Source organism: Cannabis sativa, chromosome 2 (assembly GCF_029168945.1).
Source record: "Cannabis sativa cultivar Pink pepper isolate KNU-18-1 chromosome 2, ASM2916894v1, whole genome shotgun sequence".
Taxonomy (NCBI): Eukaryota; Viridiplantae; Streptophyta; class Magnoliopsida; order Rosales; family Cannabaceae; genus Cannabis; species Cannabis sativa.
In genome coordinates, this window is record NC_083602.1 from 14982112 (window position 1) to 15005809 (window position 23698).

At 36.9% G+C, this 23698-nt stretch overlaps 1 protein-coding gene and 1 long non-coding RNA gene across 2 annotated transcripts; both read right to left on the reverse strand.

Annotated features, from left to right (window-relative positions):
* Window positions 1-10586: 10586 nt before the first annotated feature.
* Window positions 10587-11394, reverse strand: LOC133034142 (uncharacterized). The gene is made up of 3 exons (XM_061109170.1): window positions 11017-11394; window positions 10669-10917; window positions 10587-10610 (listed from the first exon to the last, which is right to left on the reverse strand). Exons 1-3 carry the CDS (start codon window positions 11392-11394, stop codon window positions 10587-10589), a joined length of 651 nt encoding a protein of 216 aa, XP_060965153.1.
* Window positions 11395-19579: 8185 nt separating this feature from the next.
* On the reverse strand, window positions 19580-20303 carry LOC133033921 (uncharacterized). Its single transcript, XR_009685939.1, has 2 exons — window positions 20204-20303; window positions 19580-19809 (listed from the first exon to the last, which is right to left on the reverse strand). It is a non-coding gene; the product is annotated as an uncharacterized LOC133033921 (long non-coding RNA).
* Between the last annotated feature and the right edge of the window lie 3395 nt (window positions 20304-23698).

The following is a 23698-nucleotide window of genomic DNA, read 5'->3' on the forward strand; positions in this document are numbered from 1 at the left end:
TAAATCTACGTGACGTAGACCCACGTGTTACTCTCACACGTCTAAATACATTAAGGCCTTAGAAGCGGTTCATCTCGGTTATGAGTACCGAGTCCAACCTGATTATGCCTTGAGCACATAATCCTTAAATCACATTTCAATTAACATGGCATGGCATTTATACACATATATCACTAGGGTAATAACCCTAGGCTATTAAACCGTTCATATTAGGGTAATAACCCTAATCCCGGTTACTTAACATTCATGCATATCATTCTCAACATAAGCGCCCTTTGCGCATACTCTACGTGCTAATCAACTGTCTTACCTGTTGTCCCGCAATAGTAGAGATTCCAAATCCCCGGTGCTCACGACCGAGTGCGGTAATCCTAGTCACACACAATCTGAGATTTTCACAAATAGTGTTAACCCCTGATTTCACATTCATAAAATAAATTCATGGCATTTCAAATACAGATAATCACATAGAGCTCGAAAAGAGCTTTCCAACGGTATAAAGAACGTCCCAAACGGAGTCCCGAGTCAAAAGTTATGGCCAAAACAAATTTCAGCATTTCCCGATGAACTCCAACCGGAATTCCGGATGAACCAACCGGAATTCCGGATGAACCAACCGGAATTCCGGTTGTCTGGGCAGAGAACACGAAATTTCTCAATCTTTAAACCCCCAAAACTCACTCAAATCATCCACTAAACATTCCCAAACTTTCCGGAGAGCATCAATATATGTCATAATAAACATATTCCACAACTTAAACCCAACAATTGCACTAAAAATTAAAAAGTGCCATTAAAGCACCAAGCTTGAGTTCCATGAACTCAAGCTTGCTTTTCACAACCAAAATCACAATTAATCCACTTAGAGCAGCTAGGAAATATTATAGGGTCTAAAACACATATTTATGCATCAAAATCCAACAATAAACCCCATAATTTCAGATTGTAAAAATCAACTTAAAATTATGTTCAAACTCCAAAACTTCAAGCTCTAAACTTGAGCTTCAACTCAACCAACTCAATCAATTTTCCAGCTGCAAACACTTTCAAAAATCTGAATTCAAGACATGAAAATAACCCTAAAATTTATGTAGAGCTCAATCAAACACCCAAGCAAGGATTCAAGCATCACATACTCAAATTCAACAAAACTAACTTCAATTCCTTTACACATGCAATCTCAAGAACATTAGCACAAACTTATGCTTTTACAACACTCAAATTCAGAAGTAAAAATCAAGATTAAAGTCATAGGAAACTACCTCAAACTCAAACCAAGAGTAAGCTCAAAGTTCTACAATTATCAAGCTCCAAAACCACCAAACATCAAGCACTTTTCTTCAATCCTTAAAATTGAAAATCAAGAGAGCAAGAGAGGGAGAGAGGGTCGGGTAAGAGAGAGGAATAACACCAGAAATTAATCCATTTTTTTTTAAAGAAATTCATCTTTATCCATCATAGAAAATAAAGGTCAAATGACCAAAGTGCCCTTAAGGCCAAAACACACAAGATCACCCTCACAAGGGTAAAATAGTCATTCAATACTCAATTAATTTCAAATAAATTTCAGATTATCATTCATCAAATAAAATGCCAAATAATCAATCCAATTTACATTTCAAATTCCCGGTTGTGACTATACCGCGCTAACCTGTCAGAACACACTTGAAAAGATAACACAGGCATACTATATAATAATATAGTTATATTAAGCACGTAATTAAATTAATTTCATCATTTTACCCTTCTCGGGTCATAATTACCAAAATGCCCCTGGCTCACCAACGGGGTCTTTAATATATTAAAATTCATATAAATCACATATATTGAATTATATAATAATATAATTCCTCCATTATACATAATTATCTAGTTAGGGTTTTGCTAATCCATTTCTTAATTCCGGGTATTACATAACACCTGCTACAACATCACCAATAGTTCCTCCTCTAACAACTAAAGCAGGTAGACAAATTGCCAAACTTACTCACTTGAAAGACTATGTTTGTCACACTTCTACTGCTCATCCTCTTACACAATATCTAAGTTATGCCAGGTTTAATACATCTTTTTGAAATTCTATTCTCAATGCATATACTGAACTTGAGCCTACCTCTTTTGAACAAGCTTCTAAATTTACTCAATAGCTGAATGCCATGAATAATGAGTTCTTTGCTCTTAAAAAGAACAAAACTTAGACTGTTGTGTCCTTACAACTTGGTTTCCATCCGATTGGCAACAAAATGGGTGTATAAAATAACATACAATTCCAAAGGAGAAGTTGACAGATATAAGACACACTTAGTAGCTAAATGGTACACATAACAACATGGTATTGACTATGTTGAGACTTTTGTACCTGTTGCAAAATTTAATATCCTAAAACTATTCCTAGCTCTAGCTGCTATTAACAATTGGCCACTTCATCAAATGAACATTGATAATACCTTCTTGCACGATGAACTTGATGAACACATTTACATTTTTTTTTCCAAAAGGGTATATACATGAAGGGGAGCTTCCTCCTAATCATGTTTGCAAACTACACAAAAATCTCTATGGCCTAAAACAGGTATCTTGAAAATGGTTTGCAAAATTGAGCAACACCTTACTAGAGCGTGACTTTTTCCAATCTTCTTGTGATCACTCTTTATTCATAAGATCATCTCCTAGTAGTTTCCTTGTACTTTTGGTCTATGTCGATGACATAATCATTGCAAGCACAAATGACTTTGATCTTGCTGCTTTTAAAACCTTTCTCAATTCAAAATTTCAACTAAAGGACCTTGGTCCTCTACAACTTTTTCTTGGATTAAAGATTAGTCGATCTAAGGCAGGTATATTAGTCTCTCAACGACCATTCACTATACAAGTGCTCACTGAAACTTGCCTTATTGGCTCTAAGGTTGTTTACACACCAATGGAAGCAAATTTATCCCTCAGTAAAGATGTTGAACCACCTTTTTCAGATCCAACTTCCTACATAAGATTATTGGCAAGCTTCTTTTTTTGACCATCACTCTTGACATCTCTTATGTAGTCAATTGACTTAGCCAACACCTTAGTGACCCTCAACTCTACTTAGCATCCCGCAGATCACATCTTCCATCTTCAAGCTTTTTGTGATGTAGATTGAGGCACTTGTCCAGACATAAGAAGATCGATTACTAATTTTTGCATATTCATTGGCAAATCCCTCATATTATGGAAATCAAAGAAACAAACAACTGTCTCAAAGTTCTTTGCTGAAGCTGAGTACCAATCCTTAACAAATACCACTTGTGAAATCCTTTAGTTACTCAACATCCTTTCTGAATTTGGCGTTAAACACCCCTAATCTGCTAGACTTTACTCACTACAACAAAAAATTAATAGCCGCAAAAGTATTAGCGGCGGGCAAAATCCCATGCTTATAAGGGGGTATTAGCGGAGAAAAACATAATTTTGCCTATAATGTGAAAGAAAGATTGATATGTATGAATAATACCATTGAAAAAGAAGATTCTAATTTTGATAAATTTGAAATCTGTGAGGAGTCTCTGGGTGAGTCTTACAAGGTTGTGTATGAAAAGTGGATACAACTTACTTTTGAAAATAGATCATTGTCAAAAATAAAGAAACAATTGTCTCATCAAACTGAATCTCTTGAATTGAAAATTAAAGAATATGTGACTGATTTTTGTTTAAAAGATGAAGAAATGATTCTATTAAAGAAGGAAATTAAAACTTCAAGAAAAATGTTCAAATACTTAACCCTGAATCTTTTATTTTTGAGGAAGTTAAGAATGCAGGTCAAAGTGGCTTTGATGATCTTGGATCAAATGGTATTGAAAGTTTTAAAAAAACAAAATTTATAAAATATAGTGTTCTGGCAAATTTACCTGCTGCTGCAGATTCAAGATTTGCTGCTGCAAAAATGTAAGATCTCACGTAGAGACTCACGTAGAGACTCAAGCAAAGTCTCCAATAAGTTCAAAAAGGGTAAGATCTCACGTAGAAAGTTTGTTCCAATCTGTCATTTTTGTGGTATAAAGGGGCATATCAAGCCTATATATTTCACCATGCAAAATATGTACAAAAAATTTTTTTTGGTAATTTGAAATTTTTTCAAAAGAAATATAGTGCTTTAAAATAAAAATGGATTGATAAAGAAAAATGTCTAGCTGTTTTTTCTAATAAAAGTGATGCTTCTGAAATGTGATATTTTGACAGTAGTTTTTTTAGACATATGATAGATAACAAGGATTTTTTTGGTAAATATCAGACCAATGCTATGTGGTGAGGCGACATTTGGTAGTGGTTTAACAGGAAATATCATTGGTATGAGAACTCTAAATTTTGAAGGGTTACCAAGGTTAAACATGTGATGCTTTTTGAGGGACTAAGGGCTAATTTACTTAATATTAGTCAAATTTTTGATCAAGGGTATACTGTCAATTTTGACAATGATCATTGTTTTGTTCTTAACACTGATAAACAATGCATTTCACAAGGTTTTAAATCTGTTGATAATTGTTATACTCTTACTTCTATTCGTACTTGTCATTCTGCATGTGATAATACCAGTGCTATAAATATTTCCAAAAATCTTATTCAACATTCTCATACAAAATACATTGATATGAGGCATCATTTTATTAGGAAACTTGTTGACAACCGAACATTGCAGTTTGAATATGTTAATACTGAAAAGCGATTGGCTGATATTTTCACTAAGGCCCTAAACTCAAGTCGGTTTGACTCCCACGGAAAATCTTTGGGGGTTTACATTGTCTAATTCTTTTCATTATGTTCTCTATTTTGTACAAAAAATTTTGAGTAGTTCTTATCTTGCTTTTATTTTTCTTTCATCATTGGTAGACAAAATATGCTTATACTTTTGGATAATAATTAGATTAGTGTCTTGTTCTCTTCATACTTTTGAGATTGGGTTAAAAGATTCAAGTTACTTGCATATATGTGATCATGATAAATTAAAGTATTAATGTACAGAGTTGAGTAGTTTTTGTTTCAGTTTCTTGTCAGGCCCCTTGCTGGAATAGAGCTAACCATACTGAGGAAGTCATCTTTTGAGTAAGCTGGAACTTTGTTTATCTTGGAGAAGGAAAATATGATATTGATCATTTTGTGGATTCTGTCACTTTTAGTGAAGCACTTAATAGTCCACAATCTTCAAAATGGTTAGCAGCTACGGATGATGAGATCGACTCCATGAAGAAAAATGGTGTATGGGAGCTAGTTTTATTACCTGATGGTTTTAAACCAATAGGTTGTAAGTGGATTTTAAAGGCTAAAAGGGATAAAAAGGGACAGATTGAAAGGTTTAAAGCGCGTTTAGTGGCTAAAGGCTTTACTCAAAGAGAAGGTATTGATTACACTGAAACTTTCTCACCTGTTTCCACTAAAGATTCATTCAGAATTATTATGGCCTTAGTTGCGCATTTTGATTTAGAGTTGCATCAAATGGATGTTAAAACTGCTTTTCTGAATGGAGAATTGAATGAGGAAGTCTATATGTCTCAACCTGAAGGCTACAAGGAGAAAGGAAAAGAACACTTGGTTTGCAAGTTGAAACGATCCATTTATGGTCTCAAACAGGCATCTCGCCAGTGGTACTTGAAGTTTGACAAGGTTGTGACATCGTTTGGTTTTGTAGAGAACAAGTTTGATCAGTGTATTTATATGAAGATCAGTGGGAGTCGTTATATTTTTCTTGTTCTTTATGTAGATGACATTTTACTTGCCAGCAGTGATTTGTCACTACTAAATGAGACCAAAAATTTTGTGTCTTCCAATTTTGATATGAAAGATCTTGGAGAGGCATCCTATGTTTTGGGGATTGAGATCCATCGTGACAGGAATCGAAAAGTTCTTGACTTATCTCAAGAAGCTTACATTAATCGTGTGCTCAAAAGGTTCAACATAGATTTATGTAAAGCGGTTGTTCCTATTCTGAAAGGGGACAAGTTCACTAAGCAGCAATGTCCTAAGAACGACTTGGAAAGAGGAGCAATGAAGAACATCCCTTATGCAAGTGTAGTAGGGAGTTTGATGTATGCTCAGGTTTGCAATCGACCTGACATAGCTTTCGTAGTCAATGTTCTTGGGAGATATTTATCTGATCCTGGCCATGATCATTGGATTGCAGCCAAGAAAGTTTTGAGATATTTGCAAAGAACGAAGAGTTTTATGCTTGTGTATAAGCATGTTGACAATCTTCGAGTTGTTGGTTATTCAGATTCAGATTTTGGTGGTTGTGTAGATGATTTAAAGTCAACTTCTGGCTATATTTTCACCTTGGCGAGTCTTGCTATTTCTTGGAAGAGTGTCAAACGGACTTTGATCACATCATCTACTATGTATCTTTGAGTTTGTTGCATGTTATGGGGCATCTTTGCCAGCTTTGTGGCTGAAGAATTTTATTTCGGAGATACGAGTGGTTGATTCTATTTCCACACCTATGCTAATCTATTGTGATAATAATGCTGCTATTATTAAAAATTAGTAGTGCTTCTAAAAATATGGAAATAAAGTATCTCACTATTAGAGACTTGGTCAAGAAAGGAGACATTGTTATTGAAAATTGTAAGACCGAGTCGATGTTAGCAGATCCTCTGACCAAAGGGTTAAGTGCCGTGTTGTTTAATAAACATGTTATTAATATAGGCATTTTAGAATCTTTTGATCTTTTGGGTTAGTGGGAGTTTTGTTTTCTATTTGTTTTTAGAAATTATTATTTATAATTTTCTGAATAAAGTTATGAACTACATTTTATGTTTCAATATTTTTTATTATTGAATGGATATGTTTTCAATTATGTTTTGTTATATTCTCGAGAATGATTGAATTGAAAGCATGTGGTTCATATTGTTGTGATCATTGTCTTTTAAATTTATTTGCTTATTGACAATGATATGTTGTTGGCTTAATTCTTTAAGCATATTTAGTGACACTTACTTATTTATTAAGTAGTGTATGTTTAATTTCACTGGCTTATTTATTAAGCATCACGGTATTAGTGAAATTGAGGACTGATAAGGATATTATGTTATTTTAAATTGATCACATTTTGAACATAATTCCTTACCACACTACTAGACTTATTAACCATGTCGATTTAATACTTTGGTATTTGTGATTATGAATGTCTTTTGTTGAGTTAAAAACAATATGATTGTCATAGTTCATTATCAAAGGTTAAATTGGACCGGTATGTTGAGATGCTATCAGAGAACTATCATTTTTTAAAGTGGCCACAAATGTTTTCTTGTTGTTCAACCCATGAGTCGTTTTCAAACAAAATTATTTTGATATATAATATATATGTATTAAAATCAATGTAGCCCAAGTGGGAGAATGTTATACTTTTATTTGGGCTTACATTAAATTTTATTGGTTTTATTAAAACTTGGGTTGATTGGATAGTTCTTTGCTGTGTTAGCCCATGTTGTTGGTGATCAATTGTTAATGGGCTTAGCATCTGTGTGTAAAGTCTAGGTGAAGCAGAAGTGTGGGCTTTTCTAGTTGACTGAAGCCTTTGATGAGCGAGTAGGAGCCCAACTAGGGTTTTGTAGCTAAGTCCCCTCCCTAACTCTATAAATACATATTGTCTCATCACAATTGTATACCTTTTGATAATCAGATAAAATAAACTGCTTCTGATTTAGAGATCTAGGGAGGAAGACTTAGTTGATAGTATTGCACTATCAAATTTGAGTAACTGCTGTGGATCAAACAGAGATAATTGCTATGGATCAATCAGGTACACATACCTAATTATTATATCTTATTATTGTGTTCTATGTTATATACAAATAGATCTTGGGTATATTATTAATTTATCTAACATTCCAACCAAGTGTAAAACAAACTTAACTAATTTTATTTCAAATTTTTAGTAAAAAAAACAAATCAGCCAATAATATATAGTACTATTTATATGAAAACCATATTAGAATTTGAGAATAAGATGAATGAGGTTCTATCTCAAAACCAATTAGCTATATATGGGAGGAGTACCTCATTCCTTTTATATATTCTATTATCTTTCCACACATTAAGGATGTATCTAACAAACCATGCCTAGATATATATACATACCGTAAGCACCCCATAGATGTTGATAAGTTTGAAAGGATGCCAGTGTGGATCTCTTATATGGTCGTTCCAATATGAGCATTTCTGCATACCAACATATATATTGTCCTTCCATGATTTTGTTGCATCAATGAATGTTTGAGGTTCCAGTTCGCCCATTTTCTTAACACCAAAAGATCTAGGAGTTGTTGCTTTTTCCAAATGCTACAAATTAATAACAATTAATAGTTTACTACTAAATGCTTAATGCTTTCTTTGGTAGTGTAATAATTAAATCTATAAAAAATAAAAATAAATAAGTAGTCTTACATTTATTAAAAGCTTACGAAGTTCCATCAGCTCATTATTGCTCTTTCGCTCATTAGCAATAAGAGCTCCCATAATGTTTGCATCAGCTTCAGGATTTTCTTCTTCCTCTGTGTCACTCATTAATTCAATATCTGTCTTCTTCTTTTTCTGTTCATTAATTACCAGTAATACAAATAATTAATATAAATGAACAATTAATAATTTTATCTAAAATCTGAACAATTTTTTTTTATGAAGGATGATATCTGAACAGTTAATTGGCACAATTCATTAATGATATTAGGTATATATATATATATATTTATGAGAATGATGCATGAGAGAGCTTGTTCATTACTCTAAGCTCACCTTATGTTCATTTTCGAAATCATCAAGACGTTGTTTCAACTTTGCATTTTCTTTCGCAATTTCTTGTCCCTTCTTTCTTTCTGATTAATTATTAAAACACAATGTATATAAGTCAAACGCAAACACAAGAATATTGTCTCCAATAATGTAGTAGTACAATAGCTATACATATATAGTACATCCAAACAAAATAATATATTGAATATAAACACATTATATGTATACAATGTATGTTGGGTGTGCAACCAAACAGCACATAGATTGTGAACAATAAAGTGGTGTCCAACAATCCAACATTTAATGTATATTTAGATAGACAAATTAATTATAATTTCAAACAAATTATAAATTATTTAATAAAAAATGATAAGAAAAAACTAATTACTAACCTTCATAATATGATTCATAAAGACGGGACATTTCTTTGGAAAGATGGCATCCTCTTCGAAGCTCATCTAGATTGTCATCGTTCGCCATAAATTAATAGTGACCTTAAGCATCAAAATATATTTTATATTTTACAGCATAGGCATATGATTTTATTTATTATGAGTTTTTTCATTTTTACATTTTAAAATAATTTTTTTTGCATTTGTACGGAATTTTACATAAAAATTTTTATTGCAATTAAGGAAGCAACTTAAATCACAACCAAAAGTCGTATAACAACTCACATAGAAATTAATTAACGGAGAAACTACGTAGAAACACAAACCGTAAATTTAAAAAAAAATTAAGAAAATAATATATGTGATAATTTCCCAATTTATTGTGTGTTCTTCCATATATATATTATTATACGTATACAAATATAGAGATAAGACATACAAATTAAGTACTCATGAAGTTATTTATTTATTTAAAAGAAATAATATTGTTATGCTTATTCTCTTAAGAAATATTATTATAATATATACAAAAACTTACACACACATAAAAATTACAAACAAATATTGCAGAACACTATTAGAAAAGTACAGTTGCCGCACATGAGAAGAAAGAAACCAACATTTGTTCCGGAGAAAATAAATAACAGGTCAAAAACAAGTGCAGTTTATCAGAATAATAATTAAAAAAAAGAGTAAAAAATATTACTTCAAAAGTAATATTGCAACTTAGAATGCTTAAAGATAAAAGGTTCATTTCTTCTTACACAATTATGCCTTGAAAACAAAATTTACATACCTTTGTTTGTGAGCTTTTGCTATTTTTGTTTCGTCCGTTTAGAGAGAATTGAAATGGATTTTGCATCAGCTAGCTTTTAGGAATGGCAGTACGATCGTCATTATAAGAAGACTAAAGGGTAGAATAGAATTACCATATTAGCCACAAGGTCTATATGCATACTTTACTTTTTGTTTGTTCCAGAATAGAGGGTAAAATTGGAAAAGGGAAATTAATTAATGAAATGTACCAGCTTTTTTTGGTAAATGAAACGTTACTCTCAGTTTACTAATACCTAATTAATTAGTGAATATATATTTATTCTTTTGTAGGGACTAGTGAATATTTATTAAGAACGGTTGGGTGCTTTCTTTCTTTTTTTTTTTTTTTGGGGAAAGGATGTACGGTTGGGTGATTATTATCTTTAGTTTCTATTTTAAATGAAATTAATTTATTTGTGAGGGAAGCCAAACTGAGAAGAGTCGAGGCAGAAAGGTGCTCATTTAATCACTTTGTTTAGAGCATCATTCCAATGTAGCATTTTTTTTTTTTTTTTTTTGAATAGAACTTTGGGAAGTTCATTAAAGTAAATAAGTTGGAATCACAAAAAGGGGATTCCTCCCTATCAGAATATTCATCAACATAATTCCAAGTCCTAGCCCTCTTAGCTAAGGCATCACACTCCATATTGTCTTTACAATGTAAAAAATAGAAAATACAGTTAACAAAAGTATTGGACAAAGAAAACACCTCCACCGCCATAGGTCTCAATTTCCACAGCGGTGGGTATCTCTTTTCATGAAACGCCCTGATTAAAACCATGGCATCTGAGGCAATAGCAATCGACTTGAACCCTTTTACTGCAGCCAGTTGCAACCTCCACAGGATGGCAATCATCTCAGCTTCTGCAGCAGACTCCGCTTTGTCTTTCCTGGCATACCAGAAAACTTTGTTTTCGCGAATATGAAGCAGTCCCACAGCTAACCCTGCTTCCCCGTTCTTCCAAGAGGCATCCGATACACATAACACCTCCGTTGCAGCGTTAATTTTTCCACCAGCCCTGCCTGTCTCTTGGATTTTTCACACCGACACAACTACCTCCTCAGCCACCATAGATTCGGAGAACTTTCTCAAGATTGAGGACCTGACCTTTGTAATGTTAATCAATTTACTCTTATATAGTACCTCATTTCTAGCTTTCCACACTTCATCAAATAAGCAACCCGTGAACTTCAGGAACTTGCTTGTGAGATCCGACGGGAGGATTGAAAGCATCCACTCTATCCTTCCTTTGACACTATCAGCAAAACTTGGTACACTCTCCATGACACAAGAGAATGGGCTACTGAACCAAAGTGCACGCGCACAGTGGCACTCCCAAAAGATATGGAGAGTGGTTTCAGTTTCCAATTCACACACAGGACACATCTTCTCTACTACGAATCCCAATCGATCTCTAGTTGGTAGGTACCCCATCATAGCTCTCCAAATGATGAACGAGAGTCTAAACTGAATACTATGGTTCCATATTTTTTTTCCACAGATTAGAGTCCGCAGTAGACCAAGGCAGATGTGTGGCCTTGTAGCCTCTTTTTACTGAATACATACCATCTGTTGCCCCTTTCCACACTAATAAATCAGCTTCAGTCTTTGGTAATCTCGCTATCCCACTAATTCTGCCTCCCATACTCTCCCCAAAAATTTGAGAGATGAGCACTGAGTTTCAGCTACCATCTTCATTTGAAGTCGTGATACTCAAGCCATGGAATCCACGGTTGTCTCCATATGTCTATAGAATCTCCTCTTCCCACTATTGTCATCCCATTCTTGCACAAAATTTCTCTTGTATTTAAAACTCCTTTCCAAAAGGTAGAGTCGCTTCCTTTTGCGTTAGTGCTCCAAAAGGACTGGTTTTTGCAGTATTTTTCCGAGAGACATTTTATCCATGGTCTCTCTAAATTACCAGCCATCTGCCAAGCGAGCTTCGCCAAGAGCGCCTTGTTCATATCTTCTATCTTTCTAAACCCCAGCCCCCCCGAAAGCATAGGAGAGTACAATCGATCCCACCCTATCAAAGCCAAGAAACGATCCTTTTCTAAACGTCTGGTCCACCAGAATTTTTGAATTATACTATCAAGCTCTCAGCATGTGGATAATGGTATCTTGTTGGTTGACAACGCATACAGCGACAAATTAAGATAAAGCCACAGATTTCACCAAGGTCGTGCAGCCCGCAAACGAAAGGAGTTTCGTCTTCCAACCTTCTATCCTCTTTAGCACCTTCTCTTTTAAGAAATGGTATTCTTCCCTCTTTCTTCTTTTGAACACAAAAGGATTGTCGAGGTATCTCTCTTGACCATCGCATGCCTTAACACTAAGAATTTTGAGAATATTACTCTTATGATTGCTGGTCAAATTTCTCGAAAACAAAACACTTGACTTCATCAAACTAGATTTCTACCCAGACCAAGATTCGTACTTGTTTATCCACTCAAGGATAGTCGTTTCCATCTTCGTATTTGCCCGAGTAAACAAAATTGTATCATCAGCGAACATTAGATGACTCACCTCCGGAGCTGACTAAGAAATAGAAATACCATGTAACTGGCCAACAACTTGCTTCTTCATTATCAACTTTGAAAGCATATCATGACATAGCAGAAACAGGAATGGTGATAATGGGTCGCCTTGCCTAAGACCCTTCCTGGGGATAAACTTTTTTTGAGGCACGCCATTAATAAGGACCGAAAATGAGACAGATCTAACACACTCCAAAATCATATTTGTAACCTGATCATCAAACCCATTGCCTTTGAGAACTTCCTTCAGAAAATTCCACTCAATCCTATCATAGGCCTTAAGCATATCTAGCTTTAAGGCCATGAGCCCTCCTTTGCCTTTCTTCTTCTTTATGGTATTAACCAACTATTGAGTCAGAATAGACGACTCCGCTATCCTCCTCCTCGGTACAAAAACTGGAACGGGCAAATTAACTTGTTAATAACCTCCCTTAGTCTGGTAGCAAAGATCTTCGATAATAGGTCTGAATTTGTCAACCGAGCAGGTGTTATCTTCTTTTGGAATTAAGCAAATGTACGTGTCATTCAACTGGCCCTCCATTCTCCCCGAAGCAAAGAACTTTTGAACCATGTTGATCACATATATCCCAGTACCTTCTAAAAAAATATCCCGGCATCCCATCGGACCCTGGGGCCTTGAGAGGATACATAGCCACCACCACACTCAAAATTTCCTCATGTGTGGGAATTTTTTTCAACATAGCATTCTCCTCCCCGGTCACCACAGGATTAAGAAGCGCATAGAAGGAATCATCAAGTTTCGTATTTGCAGAACTATACAAATCATTGAAGAATTGATTAAATACCCTCCCAATCTTGTGATTCGATGTAACCCAGCTCCCGCGATTGTTCTTCACCGCTTTAATCTCGTTTCTTCTCCTTCTAACCACTGTGGAAGCGTGAAAAAACTTGGTATTCCTATCGCCCAGCTTAAGCCAAACTTCCCTTGATTTTTGCCTCCACAATCCCTCTTTTCTAATCCAAAGTTTAGATATCCTTTTCATTAAAGTGTCCTCTTCTTGTTGCAGCAGAGGCGAGAGTGGATGGCCTTGAATCCAACCAATCCTATCCTCCGCTTCCTTGATGAGCTTATCACAGTCACCAAAAGAATCTCTTTTCCACCTTTGAAGCGCAGTTCTCGTATCGCATAAACGCATACTAAGACTGCCACCCCTCAAACCCCGAAGCTCCCAAGCATTCTTGATTGCTTCCTCAAAAGAATCTTCCCTTGCCCAAGCTTCAAAAAATCTAAATGGTTTGACCCTTCTCCGCTGCCTACCAATGCTATACAGGACAGTAAAACCATGGTCTGACACCGTAATCGGGGCATTAGACACAGCAGCCAAAGGGAAGGACGAAACCCGCTCACCCGAGGCTATAGCTCGATCTAATCTCTCTCTAGTTAACCCCCCAAGAACCTATTATTTTGCCAAGTAAACTTGCACCCTTGGTACCCCAAATCGATCGCTCCAGTATTCTGTAAAAAATTCAAGAGAATTCCAGTATCCCTTGGAGACACTCTTTTACCAACACTCTTATCGCACGGGTGCGCAATCAAGTTTAGGTCCGACTAGAGATTGGTTCTTGTATCTCTACTTCAAATACACCTTCCGAAGCTTCAATTACCTTCAAAACCACATCACTGTTCCACAACAAACAGAACCCACCTCCTATTCCCTCTGCATGGATAACAGAGGAATACCGATATCCCAAAGAACTAGAAATTCCCATAATTCCCTCCGAATTGGTTTTTGTTTCCATCAAGAAGATACACTCTGGCTTGTATCTCCTTATCCAAGCCAAAAGCGCTTGGGTTGTCGGGGTTCGCAACACCCCCCGGCAGTTCCACGATAAAAGCCTCATGGCGACGGAGGGGGCTTGATAAGGGCTTCCTCCTCGCCCGAAAACAAGTATGTGATTCATTAACCGTAACATCAACTAAGGCACCATCCAAATTAGTGATTGACGTACCTTCGCTTGGCAAAACCCCCATTACGGTACTCTTCTTACTATCGCTGTTCGAAATTCCCTACTTCCCCCCTCTTCTGGCACCCCCTGAACTTCCACCCCTTTTACGATAGCTGCCTCTTCGCTTAGCACCCGCACCTTTACGACTACTACTCCCGGGGGTAAAGGTATTTAACTCCAGGGTGGGAAGAAAAGTGATTGGCGATGATGGAGACTTATCTCCCAGAATCTCAATGTTTTCCTTCGAAGAAATTACAGGGACAACATTGAGATAAGCTTTTCTTTTCGTAGCACCAGTAAAAGAAGGCTCGTTATTAGAGAAATCCGTACTATCGTGAGAAACCACAATTTGGACCATTTCATTTTCCATGTGGGCCGGGTCCACTAATTGCTCAACCACCTCCTCAAGGCTTTTATTAGTGGGCCAAGTAACAAAAGTAGGTTCAGGATGTTGATGAGGTACCCTAGATTTGCATATCTCCTCATGGGGCCGGTCCACCATTTAATCTCTAGTAGGCCCAATATCAGCCATTAGGCTGGCTATAATCCCTGCGTCTCTTGTCCTATTATCAATATTATTCATAGGGTGCTTTTTAAAGTTTGTAACAGACCTATTCTTGCTCGAAAAGGGAGAGTTTCTCTGAGAACCCAAGCATATTTTCTTTGCACCTTGTAACACCGTCCGTTTTGGTGAAAGCCTCAGCCCAACGTTCATCTGCCCTGAACCATGTACCCCAGTACGCGTGCCATCCCTTTCAACCTCATTAATTACCATTTTACCCTTTTCCCGAACCCTCGGTGAGACTCTCACGTCGAAGGCATGGCTGGGACCAGCAACTTTCATTCTCGGAATAGTTGTATCAAAACAGTTTCTAATCGAAACTCCAGCTTTCAACCACGCTCCATATAAAGGAACTGCCTTCCCAATAGGTGGGTAAGCATATTCCAAGGCCCGATCACACTTTCCATACGAATGTGCGAGATGTCCACAAGTGAAGCAAATCGCCGGAAGCTTGTGGTACTTAAATTGAACCCATTCTTTTCTATCACGAGAGATATTCAAGTAGAAACCTGCCACAAGTCTTTGATCGAGCAGTATGTCCACTAGAAACTTCAAGAAACCTCTCCGGGCGATAACGTTCCTTGGTGCCCTGTCGAAGTCCACATATTCTCCTACTTTTCTTGCTATGACATATGTATTCTCCCAGGTGAGGTATGGCATTGGTAGCCCATGAGCCTCCACCCAATACCTTGCCATGTTCATATTCGTATTCTCCCAAGTGTCATCTTCAAGCCAGTCTCTAATATTCAATAATGCCCCACTGACTAACCAAGGCCTCTTCTTGAAGATCTCCTTCTTATCTGCTTCATTGTCAAAGAAAATTCCCCACAGACCCGGTTTCAAGGTCTTCATTCTCCAATGACCTTCCAGGTTCCAAATCTTTGAAAGTATCTCCTTCACTCTTCCCCTTGCTACACTTCGTCTGCCAAAAATCTTTGCCAAGACCCCGTTTCTCGTTACCTTAGCACTCCGTTCCACGTTTGCCTCTAGTTCCAAGTCATGGAGTCAAGGAACTGCTGTCTCATCTCGTCAACTTCCTCTACTTCCTGATCATTAATCCCCACTTCAGAAACTGTTATCTCTTCCATAATAACACTACTCTCTCCTTCCTTCTCCTTCTCCTGAACCGTAGCCCCACTCATAGTCGGCTCCCAGCCGTTGGGATTGGTTCCATAGAACTAGAGCACCGCCTGAAAGAAAGTCTGAAAAACACCCAAGTAATGCAGAATAACCCAAACAATCGGAAACCCGATATCACATAACTGTGTATACTTCTTACTCAGACTTTGTTTGAATGTTGCATGGAACAGACTCATTTGAATAATGCATTTTTTAAGTATGCTAAAAATCTCCCAATTATATAAAAAAATATAATATTTTATTTTATCTTCTTTCACATCATTTTTGGAACTTTTACTTCTAAAATCAATCTAATGGTATATCGCTCTTCTAAAATACTATAATTATGATCTCACACATTATTATTTAATTTTTTAGCAACAATAATTTTTTGGCTTTAATTTTTTTATTAAAAAAATAATAATAGCATCAATGCTACTGTATAGCATTCACACATATTCCTATAATAGTATTCTTTTCTCTCCAATGGTATAGCATCTCAACATTAATTTTATCACTTCATCTATCCACTTAAGCAAACATCTCTTAATTCTTTACCATTGGAGATGCTCTTAAACGCAGCTAGGAATGACAATCATGCATATTGGGAACGATATTTAAAATACAAGCATTGCTATTAGGCACCAGTGGTGCCTAGCACCTTCTTGATATATCACGGTGCGATTAGCTAGCGATACTCTTTGAAAGCTATTATATTAAACTATATGAGACCCGATACTTAGTTAGATCAATAACAATATTGACACATAAGAAGATACTAGGCACCACTAGTGCCCTTTAGCATTTCTCTTAAAATACACCATCATTCCCTTAGGTTAATTATATAAGTGAAAATGAGTTTTCAAAAATATTTTACTTACATTTTATGACTTTTAAAAATGAGTTAAAATACATCACATTTTAAGATTTTTTATTTTTTTTTTATTTTTGAGTTTTTATATGGGTTTTATTATGCAATGAGAGAGAGTAACAACATTAACTTTATATAAAAGTAATGGGCCCCTCCGTCAAGATAACCAGATGCAAAATTTTTGTAACACTCTTGACCAATGTTCTTTGCAAGAATTTCCTTACAAGCTAGGGAGCAGACTTCACTTGGACAAATAATAAGAAAAACGTCATGCTCTTCAAAAACGGATTGATTGGTGTTTTGTTAAATAAAGTTTGGCAATATATGTTGATTTCTCCACAAATTTTTCATTTAGATTATTATGGCTCCGATCATAGAGCTCTACTAGCTAATATTTGCTTTGATGTTGATCCTAAACAGCTAGAAAAGCAGAGATCTCGATTTCGTTTTGAAAGAATATGGTTGAATGATGCAGAATGTGGTGAAGTAATTGCAAATTGTTGGCAATATACTGATAAGGATGATGGTCCGACTGCCTCAGTTGATTGTTTAGATCAGTGTGCATAATGATAAGTTTGGTCAGCTAAAGAGAGATATTACCAAGGCTCAAGACAGAGTAAAAACTTTGCATTCTACTGCTGCTCCTAGTCCCGATCACTCTCAAACTGTCCTAGATGCTGAGACTCTTTTGAATGAATTTTTAGCTAATAAAGAGCAATATTGGCAGCAACATTTTAGGATCGATTGGCTACAGTCCAGAGATCAAAATACCAAATTATTTCAAGCCAATGCCTTTGCCCAAAACTCTAACAACAAAATTTATTCACTTCGGGACAATGATAGAAATACTATTGCATCAAAAAATGGCATTTCGGGTATTGTTGTTGATTACTTCAAAAATCTTTTTACTGCCTCTGGAGATGATCGTGGGGCTTTCTCCAATGTTCTTTCCACTATTCTCACTACCTTTACTCAAGATCACAATGAGTCTTTGCTGCGTGAATTTACATCATCTCAAGTCAGTGATGCCTTGAAAAGTATGAGTATTGATAAAAGTCCTAGTCTTCATGGTATGTGTAGTGGCCAAAAATTGCACCAGGCCCAAATGCCTCTTACGGCCCAAATAGGAATTACAATCATTTAAAACCAAGTCAGTAAATATAACCCACTCATCCAAAATGCATTGGGCTTTAACTAAAATACAAGGCCCAAACGAGCCCAGCAGCTACAAGACCAATCTAATACAAAGGATAGGAACGAGTCTATAACTAGAGCATAAGAATCGATCCTTCCTCCTGGAAAAGGGGAAGACCACTTCCCACGTTCGTTCTTTAGAATAGGAAAATTCAACCATCAGAAGCTCTATAAAAGGAAAACCCAGAAGTCATGAAGGATCATCTCATCTTCACTCACTGAACACTCACTCAAGCACTCACGCAATACATTACTATTATTATTACCAGTCCTTCTCCATCAGTCTACTGTGGAAATATTTATTTTCTATCTTCTTTATTTATATTCTATTATTCTTTATTCAAATTATTTACTGACTTGATTGTCGGAGTCCCTTCAGCTGGCACAATCCCGGTGTCCCAAGGTCTCAACGGTCCCTTTTTCCTTTGTTCTACAGGTTGTCAGTGCTCGCGATCCTTCCATTCTGATCATTATAGATTTTTCCCTCTACAATTTGGCGCCCACCGTGGGGCCCTGACAAACTTAATCAAGAGCAAGGGACACGTATCCAATACCATGGCCAATTTGGAAGAAGGAGAGATCGACATTCATGCCCAGTTAGCTGCTCTTATGTCTCAGATGAGGGAAACTAATGAAAGCCTTAGAATGGTACAAGAAGAGAATAAAGCATTCCAGGAAGAGAATGCTCTGCTGAAATCAAAGGTGGAGATACTGGAGTCCGTTCAACGTAGTACGATGGAGTCTCAGTCAAGGTTTCATGTTCCAATTCCATCCATGAAATCCCTTGATTCCACTCCGACTACAAACGTAGGCCAACGTCCAGCGGTCATAGGAACACCACAAAACCAAACAACACACCAGCATTCAACCTCAATGACTATGGAGCAGATGGATCAGTACCATGGGATCTACTCTAACACATGGACCCTCTTTGGTAGGTGACGAGACTATGACCGACGCCCAGGTCACATCAGTTCCAGACGAAAGCGTTCCTGCACCAAGCGCTCAAGAAGGACAACTCAAGACCTCCAACCCAATCACTCCAAGTATTTTGATATCTAATGTTCCTATTGTTCCATCCGCAGGTCAAGCCGTCGCAATGACACCTGAGGAGATGATCGAACAAATGGTAGCAATGAGGCTTGAAGGCATGGAGGCTATGATTCACAGAATCCCAGGAGTCCCTGCACCTATCAAAAAGAGCTTACCAAGTAGCTTCGCAGACTCTCCATTCGTGGACGCTATATGTAACGCCCTGTCCAACAGGGACACCACGTGTGTGTGTTTTTATAAAATATTTATTTAAATACTATATATTTATACCAAAAGTGTGGGTAATTAAATTTTTTATAATTAAAATCAAGCATATAAAAACTGCTTTATGATAAAAGATAAGTAATATTAACTACGGGGTCCCCCTGTTTTTAAAATATTTACAAACTGGTTTAATAGTGTTTTTTTTACAACATAAACTTTGCATTCCCAAAATACATTCAAAATAGAGCATTCTATTCACTGGGTCGTGCCACTGCGGTTGATATGTACATTGCTGCTACGACGTCGAACACATGGCTGCTCAACCTTTGCCTTCCCTTTACCTACACCATAAAGCACGCGTGAGTCACAGAGACTCAGCAAGCAAAATTAATAAAACAATAACCAATAATATTCATCAATTCAATCTCATATCAACATGCTTACACATTTACACAATATCATAAACACACAATCCTAGTACTTTATAAAGTACCCCTTTACCACTCGTTAACCACGAGCTGAATATGTCACTATTGTTGCCCGATGAAGCAAACGATAAGTAAGAAACCTATCTGCAGTTTCAGGAGTAATTACTCATAACGGTAATAACCGCTTCCAACCCTCGGTCACAACCGAGACTTAATAAACATTTAATTAGAATCTTGATAATAATCAAGGCTATAATCATTCAACCGCTAACATTTAGCCACATACGGTGCTTACAACTTTTCTTACCTCAATTCAGAACTCAAGTGTGCGGGCCGACTTGAGTGGAACGATGCTCGACAATCTCGGGTCCTGTGTCACAACAAAAGTAAATCAATAAGGGTCTATTCCAAAACACTATTTAAAACCCGCATAAAATAACCTAGGGTTTTCTATCGAATCTTATGGTGAAAACACCCTAAAATAAAATACATCTTTTAGCTCTAATCCATGTCTCACATTGTAGAGCTCTTCATAAGCTTCGAAACAGTATATAGAATGTCTAAAACGGACACCCGAGTGAAAAATTATGGCTAAAATACGAAAATCGAGGATTCCTGAAAATTGACAATCCAGAATTCCGGTTGGTGCAGCCCTGTACCATCCGGAATTCCGGTTCACTACAGCAAAAACTCAAAAATTTCAACTCTTCAAAGCCCCAAAATTTGCTCCAAACCTAACCAATTGTTCCCAAACTTCACAGAACAGTATAATAACCATAATACAACATATTTCAAGCTTCAAAACACAACAATTCAATCATTGAATCAAATTGACACATTAAAGTGAAGAAAACTCAATTTTTGCTTCAACAAACCAAACTCAATCAAGTAGCCATAGAAACCACTTAAAATCATTTCCAACATACTCAAAAACCTACCATAAACACACCCCAATCTTAATCTAATCCCTACAGCCACAGAAATGCAAAACCCTACCTCAAAACCAGCTCAAAACTTAGAGTTTCCAATCCAAAGAGTAAGGAACTTACCTCAAAACTCCTCTAGCTTTAAAATGAGAGTAGGAAGCTGAAGAAAATTCCTCAAGGGTGGCTGGCTTTGGCTTGCACGAAGGGGAGAAGAAGAAGAAGAAGAAGCTTGGCTTTTTATTACTTGCTTTCGTAAGTAATCCCATTTAATAGTTTCCTTTTCCCTTCTTTTCTTTTTTTTAAAAAAAAAAATTAATGGGTAGCTTTTAAAAGTCAAAAGGCGAAATTCCTAATTTACTAAAAGACTAATCAACCCCTCCAAAACTTTTAAAAATAATCTAGGGGCATTATGGTAATTTTACTAATTCATTAAACCGACATTCTAAAAATTCTAACCTAGTCCGGAATATCCTCAAAATAATTCTCCCATTAATGTCGTGACATTTCTGACCACATCATTAAATTCCACTTTCGTCGGGCCCAAAAAAATATTTTTATTTCAAAAATGGTATCCTTGATACCCACATATCCCAATATAACCTTCATAATTTATAAATTACGCTTTATATAATCATTTAATAAATCCTCACTAATTACCCTAAGTAAGATCATAATCTTACTTCATTACAAAAATAATTACATATTTAATAAAATATGTCTATTTAAATATCATTTTATTTTTCGGGATATTACATTATAGCTCTTGTGGAGATGCCAAAAAAGTTTGTCTTCCCATCAATGAAGATGTACGACAAAACAACGGACCCTAACGATCATATAGCGAGTTACAAGCAAAGAATGTTCACAGTCGCCATCCCTCGTGAATTGCGAGAGGCTTGTATGTGTAAGGGGTTTGGTTCTAGTCTGGTAGGGCCAACCCTCCAGTGGTACACAAATTTACCCAATAATTTCATTTCTTCATTTGTTCAATTAACTGACATATTTTTGGAGCAATTCGCTAGTAGCAGGAAATTGGAGAAATTATCTGACGATCTTTATAAGATCAAACAAAGGATGGGTGAATCGCTTCGAGATTATGTTGCTAGGTTCAACAGAGAAAGTATGTATAACCTCATGCAACGTGGATACAGCGATCGCGGCCTTTCGAAAAGGCCTAATGGTACATTCTGACCTTTATAAGGAATTAACAAAATATCCTTGCAGGACTATGGAAGAAGTACTAGCCAAAGCTTGGGCCCAAATCAAATGGGAGGAAGACGAGTCTAACAGGCATACTCCCGCATCCTACTCATACTCAAGAGAAAATAGGAGCACAAGGAGAGTGGAACGCAAGTACAATACGCATCATGAGCCATACCCAACTTCCAGGAACAATAGGCAAGGAAAGGGACCATGCGTAGGTTTCCTTCACCAAGACCAAGAGAACAAGAGAAGGCACCCATCCCAGAATACAACCTAAATGTAGAACCAGCAGAGATCGTGGCTGTCATGAAAGGAATGGGGAACAAGGTTAAGTGGCTCGAAAAGACCAAGAAGCCAGCGGATCAGAAAGACAAAACCAAATGGTGTGAATTCCACGACAATTATGGTCACACAACGGCAGAATGCATAGCTCTGCGTTTTGAAGTTGCTGGGCTCCTTCGACGGGGACATCTTAAAGAATTCTTATCTAACAAGGTGAAAAGTATCATAGCTGGTGGGGACACCAGGCCCATTACACCACCAGAACCTCCACAACAAACTAGAACTTGTAGTGTAATATTTGGAGGGTCCGAAGTTAGCGGGGTGACATATTCAACAGCTAAGAGGATGCAAGAGAAGTTGTAGGAACGGACGGAAGGCCACGAGGCCAGCAATGAGTCACATCGGACAAACCATAAGCTTCGTAGACGATGAAGCCTCAGAGTTGCTCAATCCCCATCATGATGCTTTAGTCATTTCTTTGCTTATTTCAAATTATTTAACTAAACACATATTGATAGACAATGGAAGTTCTGCTAACATATTATTTTTGCATGCTCCCAAGGGAATGGGGATTGATGAATCCACCATCATCCGCAAGTCAACTGTGCTTGTGGGGTTCAGTGGTGAAAAGAAGCATTCTATCGGTGAGGTAACATTGCACGTATATGCGGAAGGAGTCAACCTCCAGACCAGATTCTTGGTAATCGACTCACCCTCAGCCTACAACGCCATTCTAGGCCGTCCTTGGATCCATGCTATGAAAGTTGTACCATCAACATACCATCAGGTTATTCATTTTCCAACTAAGTGGGGAGTGAAGGAGATCTGGGGAGCCCAAAAGATGGCGTGAGATTGTTATCAAACAACATTGAAAGACAAACAAGCCTCAACATAACAACTACAACACCCCACATAGTCAAGGGCACCTACAGAGCCTGAAATGGAAGACCTCGACGATGTGTGTATTAGCAAAGACTTTCAAAAGCATATTGTCCAGATAGGACAAAGCTAACACCTGAGTTCCGTGTTCGGCTCATCGAGTTCCTAAAGAAGTACCACCACATCTTTGCGTGGTTTCATGAGGACATGACAGGTATTAATCATAACATTATTGTTCATAAGTTGTAGGTAGACCCTAACCATCCTCCATTCAAACAAAAAAGGAGAAAGTTTGCTCCAGAATGCAACCGGGTAATTAACGAAGAGATCCAAAAGTTGATAGATATAGGATCTGTGAGAGAAGTAGACTACCCCGACTGGTTGGCTAACGTTGTTGTGGTAAAAAAGAAAATGGTAAGTGGCGTGTCTGTATCGACTTCACTGATCTAAACAAGGCGTACCCGAAGGATTCTTTCCCATTACCGCACATAGACATGATGGTGGATGCAACA